The sequence below is a fragment of the Oryctolagus cuniculus genome, chromosome 15 (genome assembly GCF_964237555.1).
Source record: "Oryctolagus cuniculus chromosome 15, mOryCun1.1, whole genome shotgun sequence".
Classification (NCBI taxonomy): domain Eukaryota; kingdom Metazoa; phylum Chordata; class Mammalia; order Lagomorpha; family Leporidae; genus Oryctolagus; species Oryctolagus cuniculus.
Window position 1 is genome coordinate 85,641,175 of NC_091446.1, and position 25,495 is coordinate 85,666,669.

At 44.4% G+C, this 25,495-nt stretch overlaps 1 protein-coding gene across 43 annotated transcripts in view; it reads right to left on the reverse strand.

Annotated features, from left to right (window-relative positions):
- LOC100340451 (zinc finger protein 248) overlaps positions 1 to 21,575 on the reverse strand; it is a 46,251-nt gene extending 24,676 nt beyond the window's left edge. For 24 of the 43 annotated variants that reach the window (XM_070058207.1, XM_051836920.2, XM_070058208.1 and 21 more), the window contains exons 1-6: positions 20,953 to 21,119; positions 20,012 to 20,113; positions 19,878 to 19,918; positions 5,807 to 5,887; positions 2,299 to 2,425; positions 1,597 to 1,692 (exon numbers count right to left, since the gene is read on the reverse strand). In XM_070058207.1, coding sequence (XP_069914308.1) covers positions 1,597 to 1,692; positions 2,299 to 2,425; positions 5,807 to 5,887; positions 19,878 to 19,892 — 319 coding nt within the window. In that variant the 5' untranslated portion in view covers positions 19,893 to 19,918; positions 20,012 to 20,113; positions 20,953 to 21,119. Of the gene's footprint in view, positions 1 to 1,596; positions 1,693 to 2,298; positions 2,426 to 5,522; positions 5,635 to 5,806; positions 5,888 to 8,215; positions 15,037 to 19,877; positions 19,919 to 20,011; positions 20,114 to 20,712; positions 20,922 to 20,952; positions 21,129 to 21,448 lie in introns of those variants that run through there. The other 19 variants (XM_070058219.1, XM_070058218.1, XM_070058217.1 and 16 more) reach the window with 9 other exon arrangements.
- Between the last annotated feature and the right edge of the window lie 3,920 nt (positions 21,576 to 25,495).

Here is a 25,495-nt window from a genome sequence, read left to right on the forward strand (position 1 = left end):
TCTCTGTCTCTCTCTCACTGTCCACTCTGCCTGTCAAAAAAATAAATAAATAAAAAAAATTAAAAAAAAAAAAAAGGTTTTCTCTGACCTCTTTGCCAAACAGCACACACTATCGTTATCTGTTCTTTTTTTTTCCCCAGTTCTCTTCCCAGTACTCACCACCACCCAACAGTGTGTGTATATAAATATATACACAAAGACCAAGATACTTCAAAACATTCATGGAAAAACAGAATTAAAGATGTTTATTTTGGAGGAAAAAAATTAAATCCATGCATAGTTTTTTCACAATACGCACTTTTCATGAATTCCCTTTAAAAAAATTTATTCACTTAATTTTTATTTACTTGAAAGGCGGAGAGAGAGGAAGGGAGACAGATAGACAGAGACAGATTGAGATTTTCCATCCACTGGTTCACTTCCTATATGGCCCCAACAGCAAAGGCTGGGACAGGCCAAAGCCAAAAACCCAGATATCAATACAGGCCCCCATGTGGGTCACAGGGATCCAAGTACTTGAGCCAGTACCTGCTGCCTCTCTGGGTGCACACTGGCAGTAAACTGGAAATCAGAAGTGGAGCTGAGACTTGAACCCATGCCATGTCATTTTATTTTTTTTTAAATCAGTTAATTGTTTATTTGAAAGGTAGAGTGACAGAGGTGGACAGAAAGAGAGGCAGACACATCTTACATCTACTGGTTCACTTTTCAAATGGCTGTGCAACGGTCAGGGCTAGGTCAGGCCAAAGCCAGAAACCAGGCACTCCATCTAGGCCTGCCACCTGGGTGGCAAGGATCCAAGCAGTTGGTCCATCATCCAGCTCCTTCCCAGGCACCTTAGCAGGAAGCTGGATCAGAAGCAGAGCAGCCAGGTCTCAAAGCAGCACTCTGATATGGGATGCTGGCATTGCAAGTGCCAATTTAACTTGCTTGTGCCATAATGCCAGTCCCCAAGTCGTATCTTGACTATTGTGACAAACATCTGCCCTAACATCAACTTTTTGAAGATCCATCATATACACAGATTTCACAATTATTTTTACCAAAATAAACCATCTTTTAATTCTATTTCCCATGAGCTTTTTGAAGCACACTTCATATTTCTACGTTTTTTGTACCCTGTTGTACCAGACATTCTATGATCCAGAGACTTTATTATGTTGTTAACTAAAACATAATGTGGTAACAGGAAGTACTCATCAGATTTTTGGAGAGAATATCTGAAAGTATCACGTGAATACATGCCAGCTATCAAAAGATATCTAAAGACAGCAGAGAGAAGATGAACAAGTTTAGAAAGACAATGAGAAACTAATCAAGAAAAATATCTGAGATGAAGCCAACTGGGTTTGGTACAGAGAAATCAATTCTGAAATTTCACAGGGAAAAAAAGCAAAGCATTTATGAATAAGACTGACATATGCAGATGGGACTGAGGTAACAAGGAGGTGGGTCAAGGGCCCTTGGTCACTTCCAAATGTATAGGGCCAAATATAGAAATTTCTAAAAAATATTCCAAAGGTAACAAACCCTAAATCAGTGACCTAAGATCGACATTCCTTGAGCTTTCATTTGCCTGTGAACACACTAACTCACCTGAGTGGCTCTGGCTTGAGAATCCTTTCTCTAATATCCAGGGCTCTTCTCCTTGTTCTATCTTGAAGACCACTTCCGGCTTAGTAAAGCAATACCCTGTTAAGAGAAAATAACACAGAATTGGCTTAAGAGAAAATAACAAGCGTGGCTTCAGAAACTCTGAAAAAATGAAGAGAAAAGAAGCTATAGTTTCGGGAGCTGCTCAAAGATACCCACATTGGGACTGGCATTGTGGGTTAGGCCACCGCTTACAATGCTGGCATCCCTTATGAATGTTTGTTCGAGACCTAGCTGCTCCACTTCTGTTCCAGCTCCCTGCTGGTGTGCCTGCGAAAGCGAAAGTGCTTGGGTCCCTGTACCCACATGGGAGACCTAGAGGAAGCTCTGGGCTCCTGGCTTCGGCCTGGCACAGCTCCAGCTGTTGTGGCCATTTGGGGAGCAAACAAGAGGAAGGAAGATCTCTCTTTCTCTCTCCCTCTCTTTCTGTAACTCTGCTTTTCAAATAAATAAAAAATAAATCCTTAAAAAAAATCCATCTAAACCAGTCTCTTAGGAGGTTAGAACACACTCTATGGTGGCCAAGAGTGAATCTCAATATCTTGAATCTCAAGCTTCACCAAGGGAAAATAACAGGGCATTCACGTTTCAGCAACTAAGCGATGCACGCTATAGGCAGCCACATGAAAAAAAAAATCCCCTTACCTACTGAGACAAGGTTGCTGTAATTTTCCAGGATCACATCTCTGTACAGCACCCTCTGGGCAGGGTCCAGCAGGTACCATTCTTCTTGGGTGAAGTCCACACACACATCCTTGAATGACACTTGTTCCTGTAACAGTACATTCCTTTGCTATATGGAGTAGTCAGAACTAGCTGATGTAGGAAAGACTTAAGAGAACTAATCTCTTTAGAGTTATCAAAAATAGCTTATAGGATACTTCCTTTTTTGCTAAGCTATGTAGAATAACACAAGATATCTCATATAAATTAAGTTTCCACAAAGGGGTTGGAACTGTCCAAGTTGCTACAAATACTACTGATGAAAACAACCATACTTCCTGTTCTCAAAGTGCTTATGACCTGATATGGAAACATACACATTAATATTTAATAAAGAGGACACTGCAGGAACTAGCAATGTGTATAAAGTAGATTGGTGTTACAGAAGAAGAGTTAGATCTTTCACACTGTCTTTTACATTAGCAGGTTGATTTTCATCGGGATGTAAAACTTTAAGTTAATATGAAAAAATAAGGGGATTGAAATGAACCAGGTGCAGGCCCTGACCAAGCTCAGCCATGATTGATTAAACTGGGTGCCCTGCAGCATACCTGCCCACTAGAGAGGAGGGTGAACATTATCTGCTTGAAAAGATCATCTTGGAATCTCTAATAACCTCGAATTGTTTTTAAAAACAGTATTTGGCATCTAGTAAAAAAAATTAATGGTATGTGAAGAGACAGGAACCATGACAGGTCATTTAAAGACAAGAAATTAACAAGAGCTTTGAAATGAATAATTAGTATCTTCAATGAAACAGAGGAAATATGAACAAAATAAATGAGAACATGAGAGAAGCTCAATAGGCTTACTGCACATGTGCTGTGCGGAGAAAGGGTTAAGCGAACAGGCCTGGGACTAACAGATCCTTTGGATCACCCTGGGCTGGCATCTGGGAGCCTGGATTTCAGAAGGGTTCTCCCCTTCTGTTTGAGGGTTCACTGAGTCTGAACTCTGTGTAAACAACACAGTTCACAATGAGTATGTGTATTTCTGTTGGGAAGCTGGAATTGTGGTACAAGTGAGGCAGAGTGTACCTATGTGAACAGCCCTTCCTAAGAACCCTGGGCACCAAGTACCTATTAGGTTTCTCTGGTATACATTTCAGGATGTATGTGTGTTTTGTGAGATTCTACTGGGAAAATACTCTCAGAATCTTTATTTTTAAGAGTTCATTAATTGTAATAAATCATAGCAGTATGATGGTATGTGGGATCAACCTAGGGAATCACTGGGCCTAGGGATGGTCTTGGGAGCCTCTGATATGTAGCGTATATGTAATACACAAAGGTGCACATACACATATACACAGAGTATGGGTAGTCTCAAGCTGAAAAATGTAGTATCTGAAATTAAGAGCTTATTAGATGGGTTCAAAATCATATTACAGAAAGAAGACACAATCTGAAATACATGTGCATCTAACAAAGACCCTTAAAATATGTAAGGCAAAAACTAATAAAACTAAAAGGAGAAGCTGACCAGTCTACATTATAGATGGAGACTTCAACACTCCTCTGTCAATACTGACAGACTAAGCAGGCAAAAATTCTCTAAGTATACAGAAGATGTGAACATGACTCAGTCAAGGGAAGGTGGATGATGGGACTAGGCTTCTCTTAACTGAAGTAGGAGATTACAGCCAAGCATGGGGAAAAGAGCTTGTCTTTTACATTATGTATACTCTTTTACATTATGAATGTTCCATGAGGTAATGGACTAGAGTGGAAGACACTGGCATGAACTAATGCTTAGCTCAGTACAAATGGTTACATAAGGATTATCTACAGAAATGTGCATGCACATGAGCTAGTGCACACATGCATTTCCTTGTTCAGTCAGCTGAGAGGGTCCACAGACACTGATCCACCAGTAACAACAGACACATGCAGCATCCCAACCTTGGTTTTCAATGTCATACTCTAGCCAAAAGAATAAGAGCTCCGTGGAAAATGGCTGCCTCTCTAGGGCTGGGGTAGGGAACATATAGGATGAGCCTGAAATACCTTTTGGTAGAAAGGTATTTGGAAGAAAGCTCTCAAAAAACACAATAATGGAAAATGTCAAAGGGACAGAGAAACCAACTAGGAGGTCCTAATGACCAAGCTGCAAGTCTGAATTTAAAAAAAAATTGAACAAAATATTGAATATAACTAGTAATATTGAAAATAACTAGTCATGAGTTCATATGAAGACAAATATTCAATAAATCAAAAAATAGCAAAGAAGATGCAAGTCTCCTGTGCAGAATCCCTAATAGTTTATGTGGACACTCCGCCATCAAGTATGTGCAGTATACTTTCCACTTCCTTCCGAGAGTAGAGTATGATAACCAGGAGGAAAGAATACCTTCACAGTGGAACAACGTGATCACACCACCTCTGCCAGGTGATCAACAGTGATACACAAACTGTGAAAAAGCACAGAAAAGTATTTTCCTCTGATAAGATGTGATCTAATAACACTTAATTCCGTGGTCTTCCTTGGAGAATTTCTACCCCAGTCTAAACACGAGAAGAGCAGTAGACAAATTTCAGTTGAGGAACGGTCTACAAAACTACTATACTCTACGAAACACTGACTGACTTCAAAATAGTGAAGATCATCACAAACAATGAAATTCTGAAATTCTGAGAAACTGTCACAGCCAAGATGAACCCAAGGAGACACAGTGACTCAGGGAAACATCAGGATCCTGGAAAAAAAGCTACATTAGGGACACAATGAAGAAAAATTAAAGAAATCTGAATTAAGCAGCTTTTCCTTATTCTATCAAGTTTCTTTAGTTGTGACAAATATACCATATTAATATTTTAATATTGGGGAAACTGTGTCTGTGGGGATGTATTGAAAATTCTCTGTACTATCTTCACAACTTTTCAAAAAATCCAAAATTCTTCTAAAGCAAAGAGTTTAATAAAACGTATTAAATAAATAAGAAAATTCATGAAGTTGAGTGACATCCACAACCTAGAAAAGCAGGCAGCATCAAGCACAGGCCCTTCCATAGAGATTTCAAATAACAAGAAGCAGGAGTAGGTCCACACCCCCTATCAGAGTGAGTAGGTCCCCACTCCGCCTCAAATTCCAGCTTCTTGCTAATGAGCCCCTGGGAGGAACCAGGTAGCTGGGTCCCTGCCACTCACGTGGGAGACCCAGCCTGAGTTCCAGACTCCTGACAGCATCCTGCTACCTTTCTGGCTGCCGCAGGCATCTGGAGAGGGAAGCAGTGGATGGAAGATTACTCTTTGTCTCCCTCTTTAAAAATAAACAAAGAAACAACAGGAAGAAACTGTCAGAAGAAACTCTTAGAACTCTGGAAACATCAGAGGACCACAGAAATGCAGTGAATGGTGAAACCCCCCCCCCCAACCGCCCCCCTTCCCCCACTCCTCAAATAAAAGGCAACTTCAAGCTTCTTTCCACTTACCCTTACCCCAGCCCTTCTTGGCTTGCTGGCAGTCTTGACACCAGAGCCCATGTTCCAAGTGTGGGACCCTGGTCCATGGTTCTGGAGAGATCAGAGGAGAGCTTACTCATAAAGAATTACACTTGCAACGGCCAGCGTTGTTGCACAGCAGGTTGAGCCACTGCCTGTGATGCCAGCATCCCCAATGAGTGCCAGTTCAAGTTCAGGCTGCTCCATTTCCAGTCCAGCTCCCTACTCATATGTCTGGGTAATCAGCAGAAGGTGGCCCATGTACTGGGACCCTGCCATGTGTGAGATCTGGATGAAGTTCCAGGTTTTTGGCTTCAGCCTGGCCCAGCCCGGCCTGGATGGAGTTCTAGGCTCCTGGCTTTGGCTTGGCCCAGCCTAAACATTGCAGCCATTTGGGGAGTGAACCAGCAGAGGAAGGATATTTCTCTTTCTCTCTCTCTCTTTCTCTCTTTCTGCATTTCAAATAAATCTTTAGGAAACAAAAAGAAAGTTAACTATATATTTGTACCCTCAAAAGCAAAAAGCAACAAACCCTGTGCAAGTAGAAGAATCTGTGTTCCAGATTTACTACATTATAATATTCACAATCCAATTTTTAACAAAAAAGCATAAAGTATACAAAGTTAATAATTCTCTTCTTCCTTGAGGAAGTTAAAACACTGGACTTATTAGACAAAGATTTAATAAAGTGTCTTAAATATGCTCAAAAAAGGGAAGGAAATCATGGACAAAGAGATAAAGGAAATGAGTAAAATGAGCTAGAAATTAAAAAGAAAATCAAGTAGAAATTCTAGAGCTGAAAAATAAAATTGCAGAAATAAAAAATTTATTAGAGTAAAACAGTCCATTTGAACATCCAGCAGAAAGAACCATGAGCTGGAAATTGGAACATCTAAAATAATCCAGCATGAGGAGCAGAATATGAAAATGAAGAAACATGAATAGAGCCTATGGAATCTACATTCGGAGCCTATATTCAAGTGATACACATTATAGGAGTCACAGAAAGAGAAACGGGAAAGAAAGGAATGCAAGGATTATGCGAAGACACCACAGAGGCCAGAAGGACACATCAAAACATATTGTAAGATGAAAAAACTCACAAATTTGCCAACTACTAATTATGAAACTACCAAATTGGGGCTGGCACTATGGTGTACTGGGTAAAGCCACCGCCTCTAATGCCAGTATCCCATATGGGCACTGGTTCAAGACCCTGCCGCTCCACTTCCGATTCAGCTCTCTGCTACGGCCTGGGAAAGCAGTAGAAGATGGCCCAAGTCCTTGGGACCCTGCACCCACGTGGGAAACCAGAAGGAGGCTCCTGGCTCCTGATTGGTGCAGCTCCGGCCATTGTGGTCAACTGGGGAATGAGCCAGCGGATGGAAGACCTCTCTCTCTCTCTGCCACAGCCTCTATCAAAAAAATAAATAAGTGAAAAACAAAACAAAACCTGCTATCCTACAAAAATGAAGGCAAAATTCAGATTTTCAGATACACAAAAGCTAAGAATTCTTTAGTCACGAGTCCTGCCCTACAGGAAATGTCAATGGTTGAAATGAAAAGAACTTACTTAAAGTTGTATGAAGAAATAAAGAGCTCTGATAAAGGTAACTATGTGTGTGTATGCAAATAAAAATCTAGTATTTTTTGTTTTTAGGTTTCTGATCTCAATTTTTTATTTCCTAAATGATTTTTTAAAAGATTTACTTATTTGAGAGGCAGTGTTTTAGAATGACAGAGACAAAGAAATCTTCCATCTGCTGGTTACTCCCCAAATGGCTATAATCTGGGCCAGGCCACAGCCAGGAGCCTGGAACATGGGTGGCAGGGGCCCAAACACCCAGGCCATCTTTTGCTGCCTTCCCAGGCACATCAGCTTGGAGCTAGAACAGAAGTGGAGCAGCCCCAGGACTTGAACTGGTACTCATATGGGAAACCAGCGTCACAGGTGGGGGCCTAACCAACTGTGCCGTGATGCCGACCTCTTAAATGAGTTTAAGACTAATGTGTAAACAGTAATTATAAATATTAGTGGATAAATAACATATGAAATATAATTTATGCAAACAATAAAAAAGAATAGAGCTGTAGAGGAGCAGAATTTTGATAAGATTATGGAAAAGCTGGTATCAATTCAAACTAGATTAATATAAATGTAGTAAGTTAACTGTAATCCCCACAGTAACTAATACTGAAATACCTTTAAAAAACATACAAAAGGAAATGAGAAGAAATCAAAACAGCATACTGTAGAGAAATCAACTAATACAGCAGTAGAAGAAATAATGGATAAGTAATTAAAAAGAACAGGAGTCTATTCTTATCCAAAATGACTTTAATTTAAATGGATTAAATTCTTCTAATTAAAAAAGCAGAAACGAGGGAGCAGATGTTTACCTAGTAGTCAGGACACCTACACCACAGTGCTTGGGTTTGATTGCTTGCTCTGGCTTCTGACTCCAGGTTCCTGTCAACACAGACCTTGGAAGCAGCAGTGATGGCTGAAGAAACTGGGTCCCTGGCACCCAGGTCGCAGGCCTAGCTGAGGTTCTCAGTTCCTGGCACCAATCTCAGCCCCACCCTAGCCACTGTAGACATCTGGGGAGTGAGCTAGGGATGGAGTCTGTCTGTCTCTCTCTCTCTCTCTACATCTCAATTCTTTTTAAAGAATTCTTTTATTAAATAATAAATTATTTTATTATTGTATCTGAAAGGCAGAGTTAGAGAGAGAGAGACACAGAGAGACACAGAGAGAAAGACAGAGAGAGATCTTCCATTTGCTGGTTCAATCCCTAAATGGTCACAATGACCAGGATTGGGCCAGGCCAAAGCCAGTAGCCAGAAGCCTCCTCCAGGTCTCCCATGCGGGTGCAGGGGCCCAAGCACTTGGGCCATCCTCCACACCCTCCCAAGCAGGGACGTGGATCAGAAGTGGAGCGGCTGGGACTCAAACTAGTGCCCATATGGGATGCTGGTGCTGCAGGCCATGGCTTAACCCACTGTGCCACAGTGCCAGCCCCTCAATTTTTTTTTTTAATTTCATATATTGGAAAGGCTAAGTAACAGGGGTGTGGGTGGGGTGAACAATTTTCCATTTGGTGCTTCACTCCCAGATGGCTACAACAGATGGGGCTGGTCCAGGCTGAAGCAGGAGCCAGGGACTCTATCAAGATCTCCCATGCAGGTGGTAGAAGACCAAGTACTTGGGTCATCCATCTTTTACTACTTTTCCAGGCGCATCAGCAGAGAGCTGGATTGGAAGTAGAATAGCTGGGACACGAACCAGCACTCTGATATGAGATGCCGGCATCACGAGCAGCAACTTAATCTACTGTGTCGCAATGCTGGCCCCTCAAAAATTTTTTAAAGCAGAAATCAGCAGAACAGATTAAGAAAAAAATAAAGTTACATTCACAGAGCTCAGTGACTCAGAACAAAGTTCTTTAAAGTAGCTAGACAAAAGAGACTGCTGGTGTGGGTGTACTGGGTACACCAGCTTAAGTGGCAACTTGGGACATCCACACTCCATATCCATACTAGGTGCCTGAAATCCAGTCCTGCCCCCACTTGGGACTCCTGCATCCCATGTTGAAGTGCCTAGTGTTTACATCTGTAGTTTATCACTTGGGTTCAGCTCTTGGCTCCACTCCTGATTCCAGCTTCCTGCTAATGCACACTCTAGGAGGCAGCAGGTATCAGGTCCCTGCCAACCACGTGGTAGACCTGGTTTGAGTTCCTGACTCCTGGTGTCAGCCTGGCCTGGCCTGGCCCAGAAGTCATGGGTATTTAGGAAGTGAAACAGCAGACAGGAGCTTCTCCCTGTGTTTGTGTTTCAAATAACACTATTTTCCTAAAAAAAGACTGATGTCACAGATCCATCCTTGTGTGCAAGAGTAACATTTACATCTGGGTGGAGAGCATGCTTCTTTACAGAAGAAAAGCTAGCTTAAAAAAAGCAAAACAAATGTGAAATCATGCTTTTTGCAACCATCAGTACAATAGTTGATTCAGACAGGTATCATATATAAATGCTAAGAACACAGAGTAGGTGAAACGAGAATAATATATTAGAAATAAAAAAGCAAGACATCATCTTTGTAGCATTCTAGCCAATAATGTTTACCATGAAATAAAACCATGAAGATTATTAATTCAAGAGTCAGCACTTTAAAAATGGCAATTTCAGGAAAGACAAAAAAGGCAGGGATCTGCTCCAGGTCAGAAAAAATGAAAGGGCACCAGAAGGGAACACAGTGTGAAATCACTCATTAGCCAGTAACTTGGGAAAAAAAATGTCCAAATGCATGTTTTGATATCTGGAGAAATATGAGTTTGGTGGCCACTAAATATAATTATCACCATGATATAAAGAAAGTGTCCTTGTTCTTGGGGAAACATGCAAAAGTGTCATGATGCTTATACAGCTTATTTTCAAAGCTTTTGGCAAACAGGGGTGGCATGGGCATAGAAGCAGAAAAAGTAAATGTGGTAATTAGGTCGCTGGTTAATCTAGGGGGAGGATGTTGGGATTTTCACTGTACACTAGTATTTTCAGCTTTTCTGCAGGGCTGAGATTTCAAGCAGAAGGCTGGGGGTGGGGATACTGTAAAGGATGGCTATACAATAGACATGCTCTGGGGATACAGGCCCTAATCACAACCTCCTCTGCTAACACTGTTGCTACTCTTTACCTTTAAATATTGTCTGATTTTGGGAAGTTACAGTATGGCATAGATCACTATTAATTTTCTTAGCATAATAATGATATTGTGGTTGGGTAAACAAGTGTCTTTATTTGAGGAAATTCATCCAAGAGCATTTAGAGATAAAGCGTTATAATGGGTGTAACAAATTTTCAAATTTTTCTGAAAAAATACACATATACAGATGGAAGTTAAAACAAAAAAGGTGGGCCGGCGCCACGGCTCACTAGGCTAACCTGCGGCGCCGGCACCCCAGGTTCTAGTTCGGGCTGGGGTGCCGGATTCTGTCCTGGTTGCTCCTCTTCCAGTCCAGCTCTCTGCTGTGGCCCGGGAAGGCAGTGGAGGATGGCCCAAGTGCTTGGGCCCTGCACCCGCATGGGAGACCAGGAGGAAGCACCTGGCTCCTGGCTTCGGATCGGCGCAGTGTGCTGGCTGCAGCACTGGCCGTAGCAGCCATTTGGGGAGTGAAGCAACGAAAGGAAGACCTCTCTCTCTCTCTCACTAACTCTGCCTGTCAAACAAACAAACAAACAAAAAACCCCCCAAAAAACAAAAAAAAACAAGAAAAGTGAAAGTGTTAACACTTGCTGAATCTAGATAAAAATTACACGGGTGTTTATTTTCTGATGTTTAGGTTTTCATATTTAAAGGCTGAAAACAGAGGATCTCTTTCAGCAAAACATAGTGATGTAAAATCACAAACAAAATAATTTTCTATCTTGGTTTTGCTTCAAAATCCTCCAGCAGGAATGGGTAAAGGTGGAAGTACAACTATGAGTTGAGAGAGAACTGGAGAAGCTGAAAATGGGTACATGAGGGTCAATACAGTATTTTCTAACTTTTATCTAAGCTTGCTTGCAATTTTCCAAAATAAAAAACTAAAAGAAGTAAAATTTCGAGTCTGAGATACATATTTATCTCTCTTAACTCCAAAACCATCCATAAGGAAACATAAATGAATAAATGTATACCACACAATGTAGGGAAGAGGCCCCTCTGTAATTTCTGAAAGACTTGAAATTGGAGGCCAGCAATGTGGCGTACAGGTTAAGCCACTGCCTGCTACACCAGCATTCCATAGGCGTGCTTGGTTCAAAACACCAATACAAACAAACAACAAAAACAACAACCTAAATAAAGACGGTCAGCAATGACTGAGTCATGATCTTTTCCAGTGGAGGTCTCACTCACAGGGGAAGCCCAGACACACAGGTAGGCCAAGCCCTAAGGTGGATACCACCCTTACACTACACCAATATAACAACGAATTTATTTTTTTTTTTTTTTACAAAAAGAAAATTGAAAAAACAGAAGTGACCAAATGAGAGATACGAGGATAAATTGGCTTCTGGACAAGTGACAGAAGATGACTGCAGGAGTTTAAATAGATTTCTTTCAAAAACTGTGAAAGTCCTTAAGTAGCTCAGAACACAAGTTACAGGGCTTTACACTAGTTTGAAAGAGTATATAAACCAAGTTTTTATGTCCCATTATAGGTAAAGCTAAAATGTCACATGTGGCACTGCTAATCCAACCGAGAAGCTGAAATAAAGTGACATGGAATGTTACATGAAATGAAGCAATGGCTAAGAGCAATTTGAGAACATTTTCTTCTGTCCCAAATGCCCAGTCAGGGAAACCTCAGACTCTCTCTATACCAAATAGCTCTCCCATTCCAAGTCAGCAATTACAACACAGCAACACTCTTAGAACAGGGTTTACAATGCAACAAGACTCAGTAGGACGGAAAACAGTCCCAAACAACTGCTGAGTGAATGAGCGAGCCTTGAGTGGGGTTACAAGAACTGCTAAATTTTGGGAAGGGAAGACATTTGCTAACACAGATAGCTGAGCGAGTGAGTTATAAGTATCTTACTCTGGAGCCGGCGCCGCGGCTCAATAGGCTAATCCTCCGCCTTGTGGCATCGGCACACCGAGTTCTAGTCCCAGTCGGGGTGCTGGATTCTGTCCCAGTTGCCCCTCTTCCAGGCCAGCTCTCTGCTGTGGCCAGGGAGTGCAGTGGAGGATGGCCCAAGTGTTTGGGCCCTGCACCCCATGGGAGACCAGGATAAGCACCTGGCTCCTGCCATCGGATCAGCGCGGTGCGCCAGCTGCAGCGTGCCCGCGGCAGCCATTGGAGGGTGAACCAATGGCAAAAGGAAGACCTTTCTCTCTGTCTCTCTCTCTCACTGTTCACTCTGCCTGTCAAAAAAAAAAAGTATCTTACTCTGAAAATCAGTACTGTGATGCAATTCCTCCCAACACAGATCTTAATAAAAACAGACAGGTTTTTCTAAAACTTATATAGGAGGCTCAGGCCCTAAGAATATCTAAAGCCATGTGGCAAAAGAATAATAAAGTGAAATGAGTCACTGCACAATAGTAAGGCTCATTATATTGCTAAAGTAATCAAGGCAGTACGGTATTGGCAGAAGGACAAGTAGCTAGATCAATGGCACACAGAGGAGAACCCAAAAATAGACCTACACATGCATGCCCAGGTGATTTTTGACAAAGGTACAAAAGCAGTCCAATGGAATTTTTGTGAACCTGTAAAGTATATGAGTCTTCAACAAATGGTGCTGGAGAAATTTCAGGAAAAACTGGACCTCAACCTAAATTTCATACCTTATATAAAAATGAACTCAACAGAGGTGGGTGCTGTGGCATAGTAGGGTAAGGTGCCCCTGGAGACACTGGCATCCCATTATCAGAGTGACAGCTCCAGTTCTGCCTACTCTGCTTCCAATCCAGCTATGGACTATGTTCTTCAATTAAAAGACCTACAGTGATAGAACTGATTAAAAAACAGGACCTGGTGCTGACGCTGAGGCATAGTAGACTAAGAATATGCCTGCAGCACCAGCATCCCATGTAGACGCTGGTTCCTGTCCTGGCAGCTCCTTTTCTGACCCAGCTGTCTGCTTACGACCTGGGAAAGCAGTGGAAGATGGCCCAAGTGCTTGGGCCCCTGTACCTGAGTGGGAGACCTGGAAGAAGCTCCTGGCTCTTGGCTTCAGATCGGCCCAGCTCCGGCCATTGTGGCTATTTGGGGAGTGAACCAATGGATGGAAAACCTCCTCTCTGTCTTGACCTCTCTGTCTGTAACTCTGCCTCTCAAATAAATCTTAAAAGGCGGGGGGGGAGGGCTGGTGCTGTGGCGTAGCAGGTAAAGCCACTGCCTGCGGTGCCAGCATCCCATATGGGCACCGGTTTGAGTCCTGGCTGCTCCACTCCCAAACCAGTTCTCTGCTATGGCCTGGGAAAGCAGTGGAAGATGGCCCAAGTCCTTGGGCCCCATGCACCTGCATGGGAGATCTGGATGAAGCTCCTGGCTCCTGGCTTCGGACTGGCTCTGCTCTGGTTTTTGCAGTCATTTGGGGAGTGCACCAGCGGATGGAAGACTTTTCTCTCTATATCTGTCTCTCCCCCTCTGCCTCTGCCTCTCTGTAACTCTTTCAAATAAAATAAATAAAACTTAAAAAAAAAGAGGGACCTAACTATATGCTGTTTACAAGAAACTCACTTCACCTCTAAGGACATACATAGACTGAAAGTGAAAGGATGGAACAAGATATTCCACGCAAATGGAACCCAAAGGAACACAGGAATAGCCATACTTCTATGAAATAAAAGATTTTAAATCAAAAGATATAAAAATAAGGGGCCGGCGCTGTGGCATAGTGGGTAAGGCCACCACCTGCAGTACCAGCATCCCATGTGGGTATGCCAGTTCAAGTCCCGGCTGCTCCACTTCCAATCCAGCTCTCTGCTATGGCCTAGGAAAGCAGTAGAAGATGACCAGGTCCTTTGACCCTTGCACTCATGTGGGATACCCGAAGAAGGCTCCTGGCTCCTGGCTTTGGATCGGTGCAGCTCTAGCCGCTGTAGCCAACTGGGGGGGTTGGGTGAAACAGCAGATGGAAGACCTCTCTCTCTCTCTCTCTGCGCCTCTCCTTCTCTCATTGTGTAATTCTGATTTTCAAATAAATAAATAAATCTTTAAAATTAAATTAAAAAAGATGTAAAAATAGGTCAGGAAGGTCGGTATATAATGGTAATGATTCAATCCAACAAGCCAAAACAACACTTGTAAATATAAATGTGCTCAATACTGGAGCAATCAAACATGTAAAGCAAGTATTAACAGACTTAGAGAGAGACACTAATACAGTACCAGTAGGGGGGCTTCAATACCACAGTTTCAGAAATGGACAAGTCTAGGCCAAAAAAAACCAATGGCAGAGCTACATTGCACCATAGATGAATTTGATCTAACACACATCTACAGAACTTTCCGTCCAACAGTTCTTGAATACACATTCTTCTTAAAAGCACATGGAGGAGCCAGCACTGTGGTGTAGTGGGCGAAGTTGCCACGTGCGCCTGCGACACTGGTGTCCCATATGGGCACCTGTTTGAGTCCCAGATGCTCTGCTCCATTTCCAATCCAGTTCCCTGGTAATACGCCTGGGACAGCAGTGGAAGATGGCTCGATTCTTTGGGCCCCTGCACCTGAAGAGGAGAACCAGATAGGGTTCCTGGCTCCTGGTTTTGGCCTGGCCCAGCCCCTTCTGTGGCAGCCATTTGAGGACTGAACCAGTGGATGGAAGATCTCTGTCTCTGGCTCTTTCTCTCCCCCTTTCTAACTCTGCCTTTCAAATAAATAAATCTTTTTTTAAAAGGGGGGGGGTGTCTAGTATCTTTTTAAAAAAATAGCACATGGAACATTATCCAGGATAGACCATATGGTAGGTCACAGCACAAGTCTCAACAAGTTTAAAAGAACAGAAATCATATCAAGTATCTTTACTGATTACATGTAAAAGAACTAGAAAAACTTTAGAAATCATAAACATACATGGAAAATTACACAACTTACTCCTAAACAATCAATAGACATAAGAGGAAATCAAAGGGGTTGGCGCTGTGGTGTAGTGGGTAAAGCTGCCGTCTGCAGTGCAGGCATCCCATAAGGGGCCGGTTCCAGTCCTGGCCGTTCCACTTCTGATCCGACTTCCTGCTTATGCGCCAGGGAAAGCAGCAGAAGATGGCCCAAGTTCTTGGGCCTCTGCACCCACTTGGGAGACCAGGAAGAAGCTCCTGACTCCTGGCTCCTGATTGGCCCAGCTCTGGCCACTGCAGTCATCTGGGGGGTAAGCCAGCAGATGGAAGATCTCTGTCCCTCCCTCTCTCTCTGTAACTGCCTTTCAAATAAAATAAAATAAATCTTAAAAAAAGGAAATTTTAAAATCTCATGAAAAGAAGGAAAATGGAAACACAGCATAGCAAAACCTATGGGGCAAAGCAAAAGGAAAAGATGGAAATGTACAGTAATCAATGCCTGCATCACAAAGACAGAAACACCTCCAACAGCTTATCACCACCCCTCAAGGAACTAGAAAAGTAAGAATAAATCAAACCCCAAATTAGTAGGAGGAAAGAAACAATAAAACAGAGAACAATGACACAGAGACTAAAAACAACAAAACAAAAAGTCAATGAAATGGCCTCCACTTCTATCCAGGTTGTTGTGATAAGATTTCATCCTTTTTGTGTGACATCATATTCCACTGCATATATGTACCAAATCTTTTTATCCATTCAGCAGTGCATGGACATTTAGGCTGTTTGCATGTCTTGGCTATTGTGAACAGTGCCGCAATAAACACAGAAATGCAGATGTCTCTTTGTCATAGGAAAAAAAAAAGTATTCAATATATGTAAGAAAATCAATACATGAAGCATGGGAAGAATTTGTCATCTCCCTGTGTCAAAAACAGGTTTTTTATTTTTTTATTTTTTTTGCTGACTTGGTTGTATCCTAAGAACTTCATTCTGGCTTCTCTAATTTCAAGATGTGGTTTTAGTTCCTTGTTGAAATCACTGTTTTCTGTGACTCTTCCCTGAGGGGGAAAAAATCATTCCAGGAGAAAAACCATTATTTTTATAATTGAACACAAAATGTTTGTTCTGTTTCTGTTTGGAATTTTTAAAAAGATATTTTCAAATGATTTTATAATTTGGTGAAGCAAGAAAGTACCCCGTGCACAGTGCAGATTAGAGGCGGATGATCCATGATCTGATATGGAGACAAAAGCCATTGGCAGGGTTAGATTGAGAGAGAAAGGCATATACCATGAAATCGCAAAAGAGCTGATACAAATTTGACTCAGGTACACCTGACCATTTGAATTGATCTTTTCAGCTGTAGCTATAAAAAGCAAACTTACAAAAAATGGAGATGAGCCATGTTAATGAACATCAAGTATTCAAAAGTGAAAAAATGTATTTGAAACAGTGTCATGTCCTATAGGCTAGCTCAAGTCAAATTCATAAGGAAGAATAAATATTCAAAAATAGCCATGAAAATCTTGGGGAAAAAATAGGAAATTTTATGGAAAAAAATCTCTCTCTCTCCCTCCTCCTCCCCCTCTCCCTCTCCCTCCCTTCCCATCTCTGCCTTTCACGTATATACATACATAAATCTTTTTAAAAATGCTAAAAGGTAAAACACAAAAGTCCTAATCCAGAATTCCAAAGTAAAACCATCCTTCAAAAATGAAGAAAAGGGGCCAGCCTTGTGGTGCTGGTTTGTGTCCTGGCTTTTCCACTTAAGATCCAGCTCCCTGTTGATGCACCTGGGAAAAGGACCAGAAGATGGCCCAAGTCCTTTGGCCCCTGCCAACCACGTGGCAGACCCAGACAGAGTTCCAAGCTCCTGGCTTCAGCCTAGCCCAGACCTGGCCATCATGACCATTTTGGGAGTGAACCAGTGGATGGAAGATCTCGCATCCTTTCTCTGTAACTTCACATTTCAAATACATAAATAAATTAGGACAAGGAGAAGAAGAGGGGCTGGCACTTGGCTTGGGATACTGCATCTCATATAGGAGTGTCTGGTTCAAGTCCAGCTTCCACTCCTGATTCTGGTTTCTTGCTAATACACACCTGGGAGCAGCAGGTGATGGACAGCTCACATAACTGGGGCTTTGATTCCCACGTGAAAAACCCAGATTGAGTTCCGAGTTCCTGGAACTGGTCTGACCCAGCCCCAGACATTGAAGGTATTTGGGGATTGAAACAGCAGATAGGAAATCTTTGTCTCTCTGCCTTTAAACAAATGAAATAAATATTTAAAAGAAGAACAACTACCAGAATAGACACCTCTGAACAAAAACTGTTAAGAACTGTCACCGGCTGGCGCCGCGGCTCACTAGGCTAATCCTCCACTTTGCGGCACTGGCACACTGGGTTCTAGTCCCGGTTGGGGCGCCGGATTCTGTCCCGGTTGCCCCTCTTCCAGGCCAGCTCTCTGCTGTGGCCAGGCAGTGCAGTGGAGGATGGCCCAACTACTTGGGCCCTGCACCCCATGGGAGACCAGGAGAAGCACCTGGCTCCTGCCATCGGATCAGCGCGGTGTGCCGGCCGCAGCGACCATTGGAGAGTGAACCAACGGCAAAGGAAGACCTTTCTCTCTGTCTCTCTCTCTTACTGTCCATTCTGCCTGTCAAAAAACAAAAACAAAAAAGAACTGCCACCAAAAGATCCAGCCAACAAGAAATAATAAGGAAGCGCTTTGGGCTGAACGCAAGTGATCGAAGATGAAGCATGAAACTCGTAGAAGGCAGAGACAGCACAGAGGGGCAAATATTTAAGTAAATACAGAAGCACAGCGACTGTCTAAATCCATAGTACTACAGCAGACCTGTGGGTTCCAGAGCACAGGGAGAAGACACGCAACAGCAGCACACGGTATAACAGGTGGTAAGCGGAACGAGTGTTGTGCTTGAATGGTTAAGTTCCTGTACACCAAGGTAAATTCCAGATGGACTGAAGATGTAAAACTGGAGCACAGTAAAATACTAGAATACAAAAACAGACTCTTTATAATCACCAAGTGGGAAGGACTTTCCAGCTGTGCCTCCAATACCAGCATACAAGATGGATAAATTAGATAAAAGAATCAAGCATTTCTGCATGGGGGGGGGGGACTTCACGAGCAAGTATCAAAAGACAGATGCTGCTCTAGAAAATAATGATTTTCAACTCACAAGCAAGCATTATTATCCCTAACATAGAAGAGGGAGCTATGGGGCCAGCGCTGTGGCACAGGTTAATCCTCCGTCTGCGGCGTCGGCATCCCATATGACAGGGCACTGGTTCCAGTCCCGGCTGCTCCTCTTCCAATCCATCTCTCTACTGTGGCCTGGGAAAGCAGTAGAAGATAGCCCAAGTGCTTGGGCCTCTGCACCCATGTGGGAGACCAGGAAGAAGCTCCTGGCTTCGGATCAGTGCAGCTCCAGCCGTTGCAGCCAATTGAGGAGTGAACCAGTGGATGGAAGACCTCTCTCTCTCTCTCTCTCTGCCTCTCCTTCTCTGTGTAACTCTTTCAAGTAAAATAAATAAATATTCAAAAGAAAAAAAAACAGAATGAGAAGAGCAATGGGCCAAGGATGAAAACCCAGAGGGGAAGCAATGTCTGGGGCAAAAGGGAAACACAACTTTGGGAGGGCTCAAGTGGAGACTAGAACTTCAGGACAGGGCAGCTCCAAGCTGGGTAGCGCCGACAGCAGCACAGAAGACTTTCAAAGCAGACCATGGTCCATAGCATTAGGAGCTGCAGAAGGTCAAGGCAGGCAAAGAAAAAGCACCCACTGGCCCTGAGCACCATTTGGTGGCCTTTCCCAGAACTGATCCAGGCATGTGGTTGTGATGGGACAAGGCTGCATTGATCAGGTTGGCATGTAAATGAGAAACGCAGACACATCCGCCAGAACCCACAAACACGCCGACACGGACACTTGTGGGGAACTGTTTTGGGGACCACACAGTCCCCCTTTGTTCCTCCACACCTTCAAGGTGTTATTCCTGGATCAGGCAGGTCAGCTGTCTACTTAAACCTGAGAAGTATACGCACTGAGGCCTGTTGTGGCACTGCGCCGTCTCCACCAAGAAGCAATTATGGCCGACACACAAGGTCTTCACAAAGCTCGTGGTCATTTTTGCGTTATCACAAAACCACCCCTGGATGTCAAAGAATTTCTGCACCAAAGCAAACCTACATTTTTAATACATTCTCCCAGGAACTTTCTGAAGTATCCCCGCACTGCATGCATCTCATAATTGTCACGGAAAAGATCAGAGACAATTTTCCAACAACTTGGGTAACTTTGTAAAAGTAAAAACGCTCACATTTAATTTTGTTGCCCACCCTATGTGGATTTGCTCCATTAACTAGATTTTCCTTGTGGTGAGTTTCTCTGTCTACCGTCCCTTCTTTGAGCTGTGAATCCTTTCAAACCTCATAGAGTCTGCTTGCAAACAAAGTGGGAATAAAGAAACGAAACACTCACCTGGGATTTGTTCATTTTCCCTCACAGTGGAGTGGGGAGAGCTGATGGAAGAGAAAGGGAGAACGTCATCTGCCTTGGCCCGTATTTCAGTTCCCGAGTCGCCTCCTACACAGCTCCACACACCAGGTCCTTACCTGTCCACGTGCAGTTCCGATCCGCGGGGAGCTTGCACACGATCCTTTTCATTGAGTGAATGTGAATATTTGTTTCTTACTGATTTATTACCAATTTAGGTTCTGTGACACAGAAAAATCAAAAAACACGGAAAGATAAGTTTAACAAATCACAGTAATTTAAAGGATGAAACACTATGGCTTTGATAGAAACTGATATAAAAATAATAACAATTTAAAAAATCCTCAGGTTTATCTCTTTACTGCTAATCCTTTGAGGTCAGATAATACAAGAAACCTCTGAAAAAAGGGATGGGGGTGCTCAAAGCCAGACCCAAAACAATTTTTTTCAAAGTTTGTTCCAAATCGCTTCAGTTTCTCAAAAGCTCTTTTACTTAATTTTGGAGTTACCAGTGGACAGAACGGAGAGCAGTGGCCCAGCGACCTGCAGCCCTGGTTCCTATTCTGGTGCTTCCACTAAGAAACTGCGTGATGGGAACCGCTCACCTTCTCACACTTCTCTCTCCCTCCTCCAAAGTCAGGTCCAAACAAATGACCCAAACCAGGAGCTGCCTGCGTCAGGGCCCTGCGGGTCCCAGGCCAGGAGAGCTGAGCCCTCCGTGCAGCGCCAACGGGGTCACCCACCGTGCCGGTCACTCCCCAGGGCTGACACTCCCTGCGCAGCCAGGCCGCCCACCCCTCTCCTCACACTTGTCCCGCACCTTGCACCGGCACACGGCCGTCCACGCCCCAGGACACCGAGTCATGATTACACGTGACAACAAAAAGACGAACACGCCACAGAGAACGCGGGCTGCGGGGGCTCCAGCCGGACCAGCCCCTTCCCCCTCCGCGGCTCAGGAGGCCCGAGGGTCGGCTCCAGGCTGGGCGGAGAGACCCTCCCAGGGCACCACGTCCCCCACACACGAACCCACACACACACGCACGCCCCAAATAATTACAGCGGCGGCCGCGCGCAGCAGCCCACGGCACCGAGGAGCCTCGCCACCCGCGCCGCCCCGAGATGGAACGCGAGTCCCGCCGGCGATTCATTCCCTCAGTCTGCGGCCCCGGCAACCTCGCGTTCCCGCGGTGCCACCCACACGCGCGCACGTCACCACGCCGGGCGCGCGCGCGTCACCACGCCGGGGCGCGCGCACGCCGCGCCACGCGCGCTGCGCACACGCCCGCCGCCACGCCCCCTCCCTGCGGCGCCGGGCACGCGTCACGCACGCGCGCTCCCCGCCCCCGGCCACGCGACGGCCGGCGCGGGAGTGGACCCGTGCGGACCCTGCGAGCCTGGCCCCCGCCCGCCCACACCCGCCCCAGGCCCGCTCTGCAGACTGAGACGGGCCCGCGTCCCGCCCCCTCCCACTCCGCGGACGCCGGGGGTCTCGCCCCACCCTTCCCCGCACTGCGCGGAGCCCCCTGACCCTCGGCCCAGCGTCCGGGCCTCACCCGCCGCGTGGACCGGAGGCCTGGGCGGGACGAGCCGGCGGGAAGCAGGCTGCACATGCGCAGAGGGCGCGGGGCGAGCGGGCCCGGGGCCTGGTGCCGGGCTGGGACGCGGGTGCCCGGGCGGCACGGCTGCAGACGGCGCGTGTCAGGGTTTGGCGCGGGCGAGGGTGCGTGTGGTGGTGGACGGTGTGTGCCGCGCGCACGGCCCGGGACGGTCGTCCGGGCGCGCCCTCCCCGGCGCCGCCGCTTTGCTCGGTGAGCGCGGCCTCCGCCTGCTCCCCGCCGACCCAGCAGCTGCAGCCTGGAGACGGTGTGGAGTGAGCCGGGGTGCAGGAACCGGTGCCCGATTCTGTGGGAGGGGACCGCGCCTTGGTCTCAAATGCTGGAAAATAATCTGAGCTACAATGACCCGCAGCTGGGCCTGGCGTCTGTGTCTCAGGAATAAGGCAGAGGACAAGCGGGTAATTCATGGTGAACAATGAAAGAACAGCGTGTTTAATAAAGAAAAGAAAAACACTTTCTGCTCCAGTCGGAACAAAAGCACACAGCGCCTCTCAGGAACAAGCATTCCTCTGTGGACGCGTGTTTTCCTGACATTTGAAACAGATCAGATGAGCGTTTTTATCGCTAATTTTTGATTAAGATAAATTCTTGAGCCAATGTCTTTTTTAAACCTCATTTTTTAGTAATTTCAAATGGATGAGAGCTGCAGATACAGCCTGTCCCATGTATCTATCACCCAGATTCCACTAATTTTTAGCACTTTTCAGAACTGCTTTATAAGCAAGAAGGCAACGTGGATACAATATGAACTACAGAGTTCGTTCAGCGTTCACCAGTTCTTCCACTGATGTTCTCTTTGTGTCCCAGAGCCAACCCAAGACACCACAGTACATTCAGTCTTCCTGTCACCTTCCTGCCAGCCACTTTTTTTAGGCCTTTATGTAATGAATATAAATTTCATATGTACAGCTTTTAGAAATATAGTGGTTCCTCCCCCCATTTTTACCCTCCCACCCCCATTCCCATCCCACCTCCTGCTCCCTCTCCCATCCATTTCTTAATTAAGATTCGTTTTTAATTAACTATATACAGAAGACCAACTCTACACTAAGGAAAGATGTCAACAGTTTGCACCCCCCCCCCCCGGTATAAAGTACAGATTGAGAGCAAGTTTTACAATTATTCCTCATAGGGGCAGAAACCATATTTTAATATATCCAGTTCCATTCCTAGAATATTAAGATGGTTACGAAAGTGTCCACAGCAAAACTGATGAGTCTGAGATATGTAAGATCCTCCATTTTTTAATGAGGTTCATTTCCAAGGACAGAAAGAAGTCATTCTATTATCTCCATTGTGCTTAGCTGAGTGACTTAGCAATGTGTATCCTAAGGAGCACTGGAAGTCTTGCCCCAGAAATTTCTAACTCACCATGCCTGTATGAATAACTTCCTATTTTTTGGACTCAGGAACATGGATTCTATTGCTTTATTAAGGCTTCTCATTCAAAATGTCCAATAGAACAGTGTGGCAGAACCTTTTACTTCTTAAAAATTTGCTTTGATACTCCTCATGTAGGATCTCTGTCCTTAGTGTGCTGTGCATTGTGATTTAATGCTATAACTAGTACTCAAACAGTATTTTTCACTTTATTTTTCTGTGTGGGAGCAAACTGTTGAAATCTTTACTTAATGTATGCTAAACTGATCTTCTGTATATAAAGAGAATCGAAAATGAATCTTGATGTGAATGGAAGGGGAGAGGGAGTGGGAAAGGGGAGGGTTGCAGGTGGGATGGACGTTATGGGGGGCAAGCCATTGTAATCCATAAGCTGTACTTTGGAAATTTATATTCATTAAATAAAAGTTTAAAAAAAGAAAAAAAAAAAACAATTATTCCTCATAGTACAACTCATTCAGGACAGAGGTCCTACCTGGGGAGTAAGTGCACAGTGACTCCTGCTGTTGCTTTAACAATTGACACTCTTATGTTTGACGTCAGTGACCAACCAAGGCTCTCAAGTGCTGCCAAGGCTATGGAGCCTTTTGAATCCACAAACTCCATCAGTATTTAGACAGAGCCATCAACAAAGTGGAAGTTCTCTCCTCCCTTCAGAGGAAAGTAGTATATCCTTTGATGGGCCCTTCTTTCCACTGGGGTCTCACTGACACAGATCCTTCATGCAGAACATTTTTTGCCACTATGTCTTGACTTTCCATGCCTGAAATGCTCTCATGGGCTTTTCAGCCAGATCCAAATGCCTTAGGGGCTAATTCTGAGGTCAGAGTGCTGTTTAGGGCGTTTGTCATTCTATGAGTCAGCTGTGTGGACTGCTTCCCATGTTGGAACTTTCTCCTTTGTAATTCTATTGTTATTACCAGACACTTGGTCTTATTTATGTTATCCCTTTGACACTTAATCCAACTATATAATCAATTACACACAACATGCTCACTTTAACACCTAAAATGGGATTAGGACCACCCAGCTTAATGGGACTTGGAGTCCCATGCTCAGCCAGTTTTCTAACAGCTTCTTGGTTTTTGCTTGTGCTTCGTGAGGTTCAGATGTGCGAAGAACGGTGGTCACATATTTCGATGGATGTCCCTGAGTTTGAGTTTGACGAGTTCCAATCTGACTGAGGTGAATTTTAGGAAGAACACGGTAGTGGGAATGTGCCCTTTCCATAGAGGAGCCACAAGTCAACATGACTTTTTACAGTTTATATTGACTGTTACTACTGTGTTTAACTTAAAGTTGGCTGGCGGCTGCCTCCATATATCAAGTATCCGTGTAAAGAGCAACATTCTAACCTGTACTGAAATCAACTGAAGGCCTAACTTAGAATACCTCAGTAACAGACATCTGAGTTACAGCCCTGGTGGGTCAGACAGTCAGCGCTGCCCGCTGATCAGATCCTGTCCAGATAATTCTGAGCTAATCTGCAACACCAGCATCCCCTACTGGAGTGCCGGTTCAGATCCCAGCTGCTCCACTTTTGATCCAGCTCCCTACTCATGTGCCTGGGAAATCAGCTGAAGATGGCCAAGTGCTTGGGTGCTGCCCCCCTACATGGGAGACGCACGTCTCTGGGCTTTGGCCTGGACCAGCCCTGATCTGGCCGTTGTGGCTGTTTGGGGAGTGAACCAACAGATGGAAGATTTCTCTCCCACTCTAGCTTTGCTCTGCCTTTCCAAAAAAAGGTAACTGCTGAGCTACGACCATCAGGCTGGTTGTTGCAGCACTTCCTCCTTTTCTGTCCATACTACTCCAGGCCCACGCGCAACCCTCTGAACCTCTTCTCATTATGAGTGCAACCCAACATAGGAACAGTTCTTTGCCCAGATAAAATGTGCTAAGGTTGTCTACAAAGTTTTTGTTCTGTTTTTCTTTTTCTTAAATTTTCTTTCTTTCTTTCTGTCTGTCTGTCTGTCTGTCTGTCTGTCTTACTTTTTTAGTGAGAGACAGAGATCCGAAGCCAGGAGCCAGGTGCTTCCTCCTGGTCTCCCATGCAGGTTCAGGGGCCCAAGCACTTGAGTCATCCTCCACTGTCTTCCCGGGCCACAGCAGAGAGCTGGACTGGAAGAGGGGCAACCGGGATTAGAACTCAGTGCCTATATGGGATGCCGGCGCTGCAGGCAGAGGATTAATCAAGAAAGCCACAGCGCCGCCTCCCTAAAGTTTTTGTTCTAATCTTTGGTTAAGGGGGACTCTGACAGATTTCCCCACTTTATAGTGACTGTCTTTTCCAGTCTATACCTAGAAATACGAGGTAAAATATTACTGATTTCGTTTCCATTCATGTTTATTCAAATTTTCTTTTTTTTTTCATAATTTAGCCTTGGTAGGTGGCGTATTTCTGGAAATTATTTATTACTTTAAGTTACTCAATTTATTGTCATACAATTATTCATAGTATTCTTTTCAAATCCTTTCTCTGTGACATCAGCGGTAATGTCTTTTACTTCTGGTTTTAGTTATTTGATTTTTTTCTCTTTTTCAGATAATCTAGCTAAGGGTTCATCAATTTTCTTGATCTTAAAA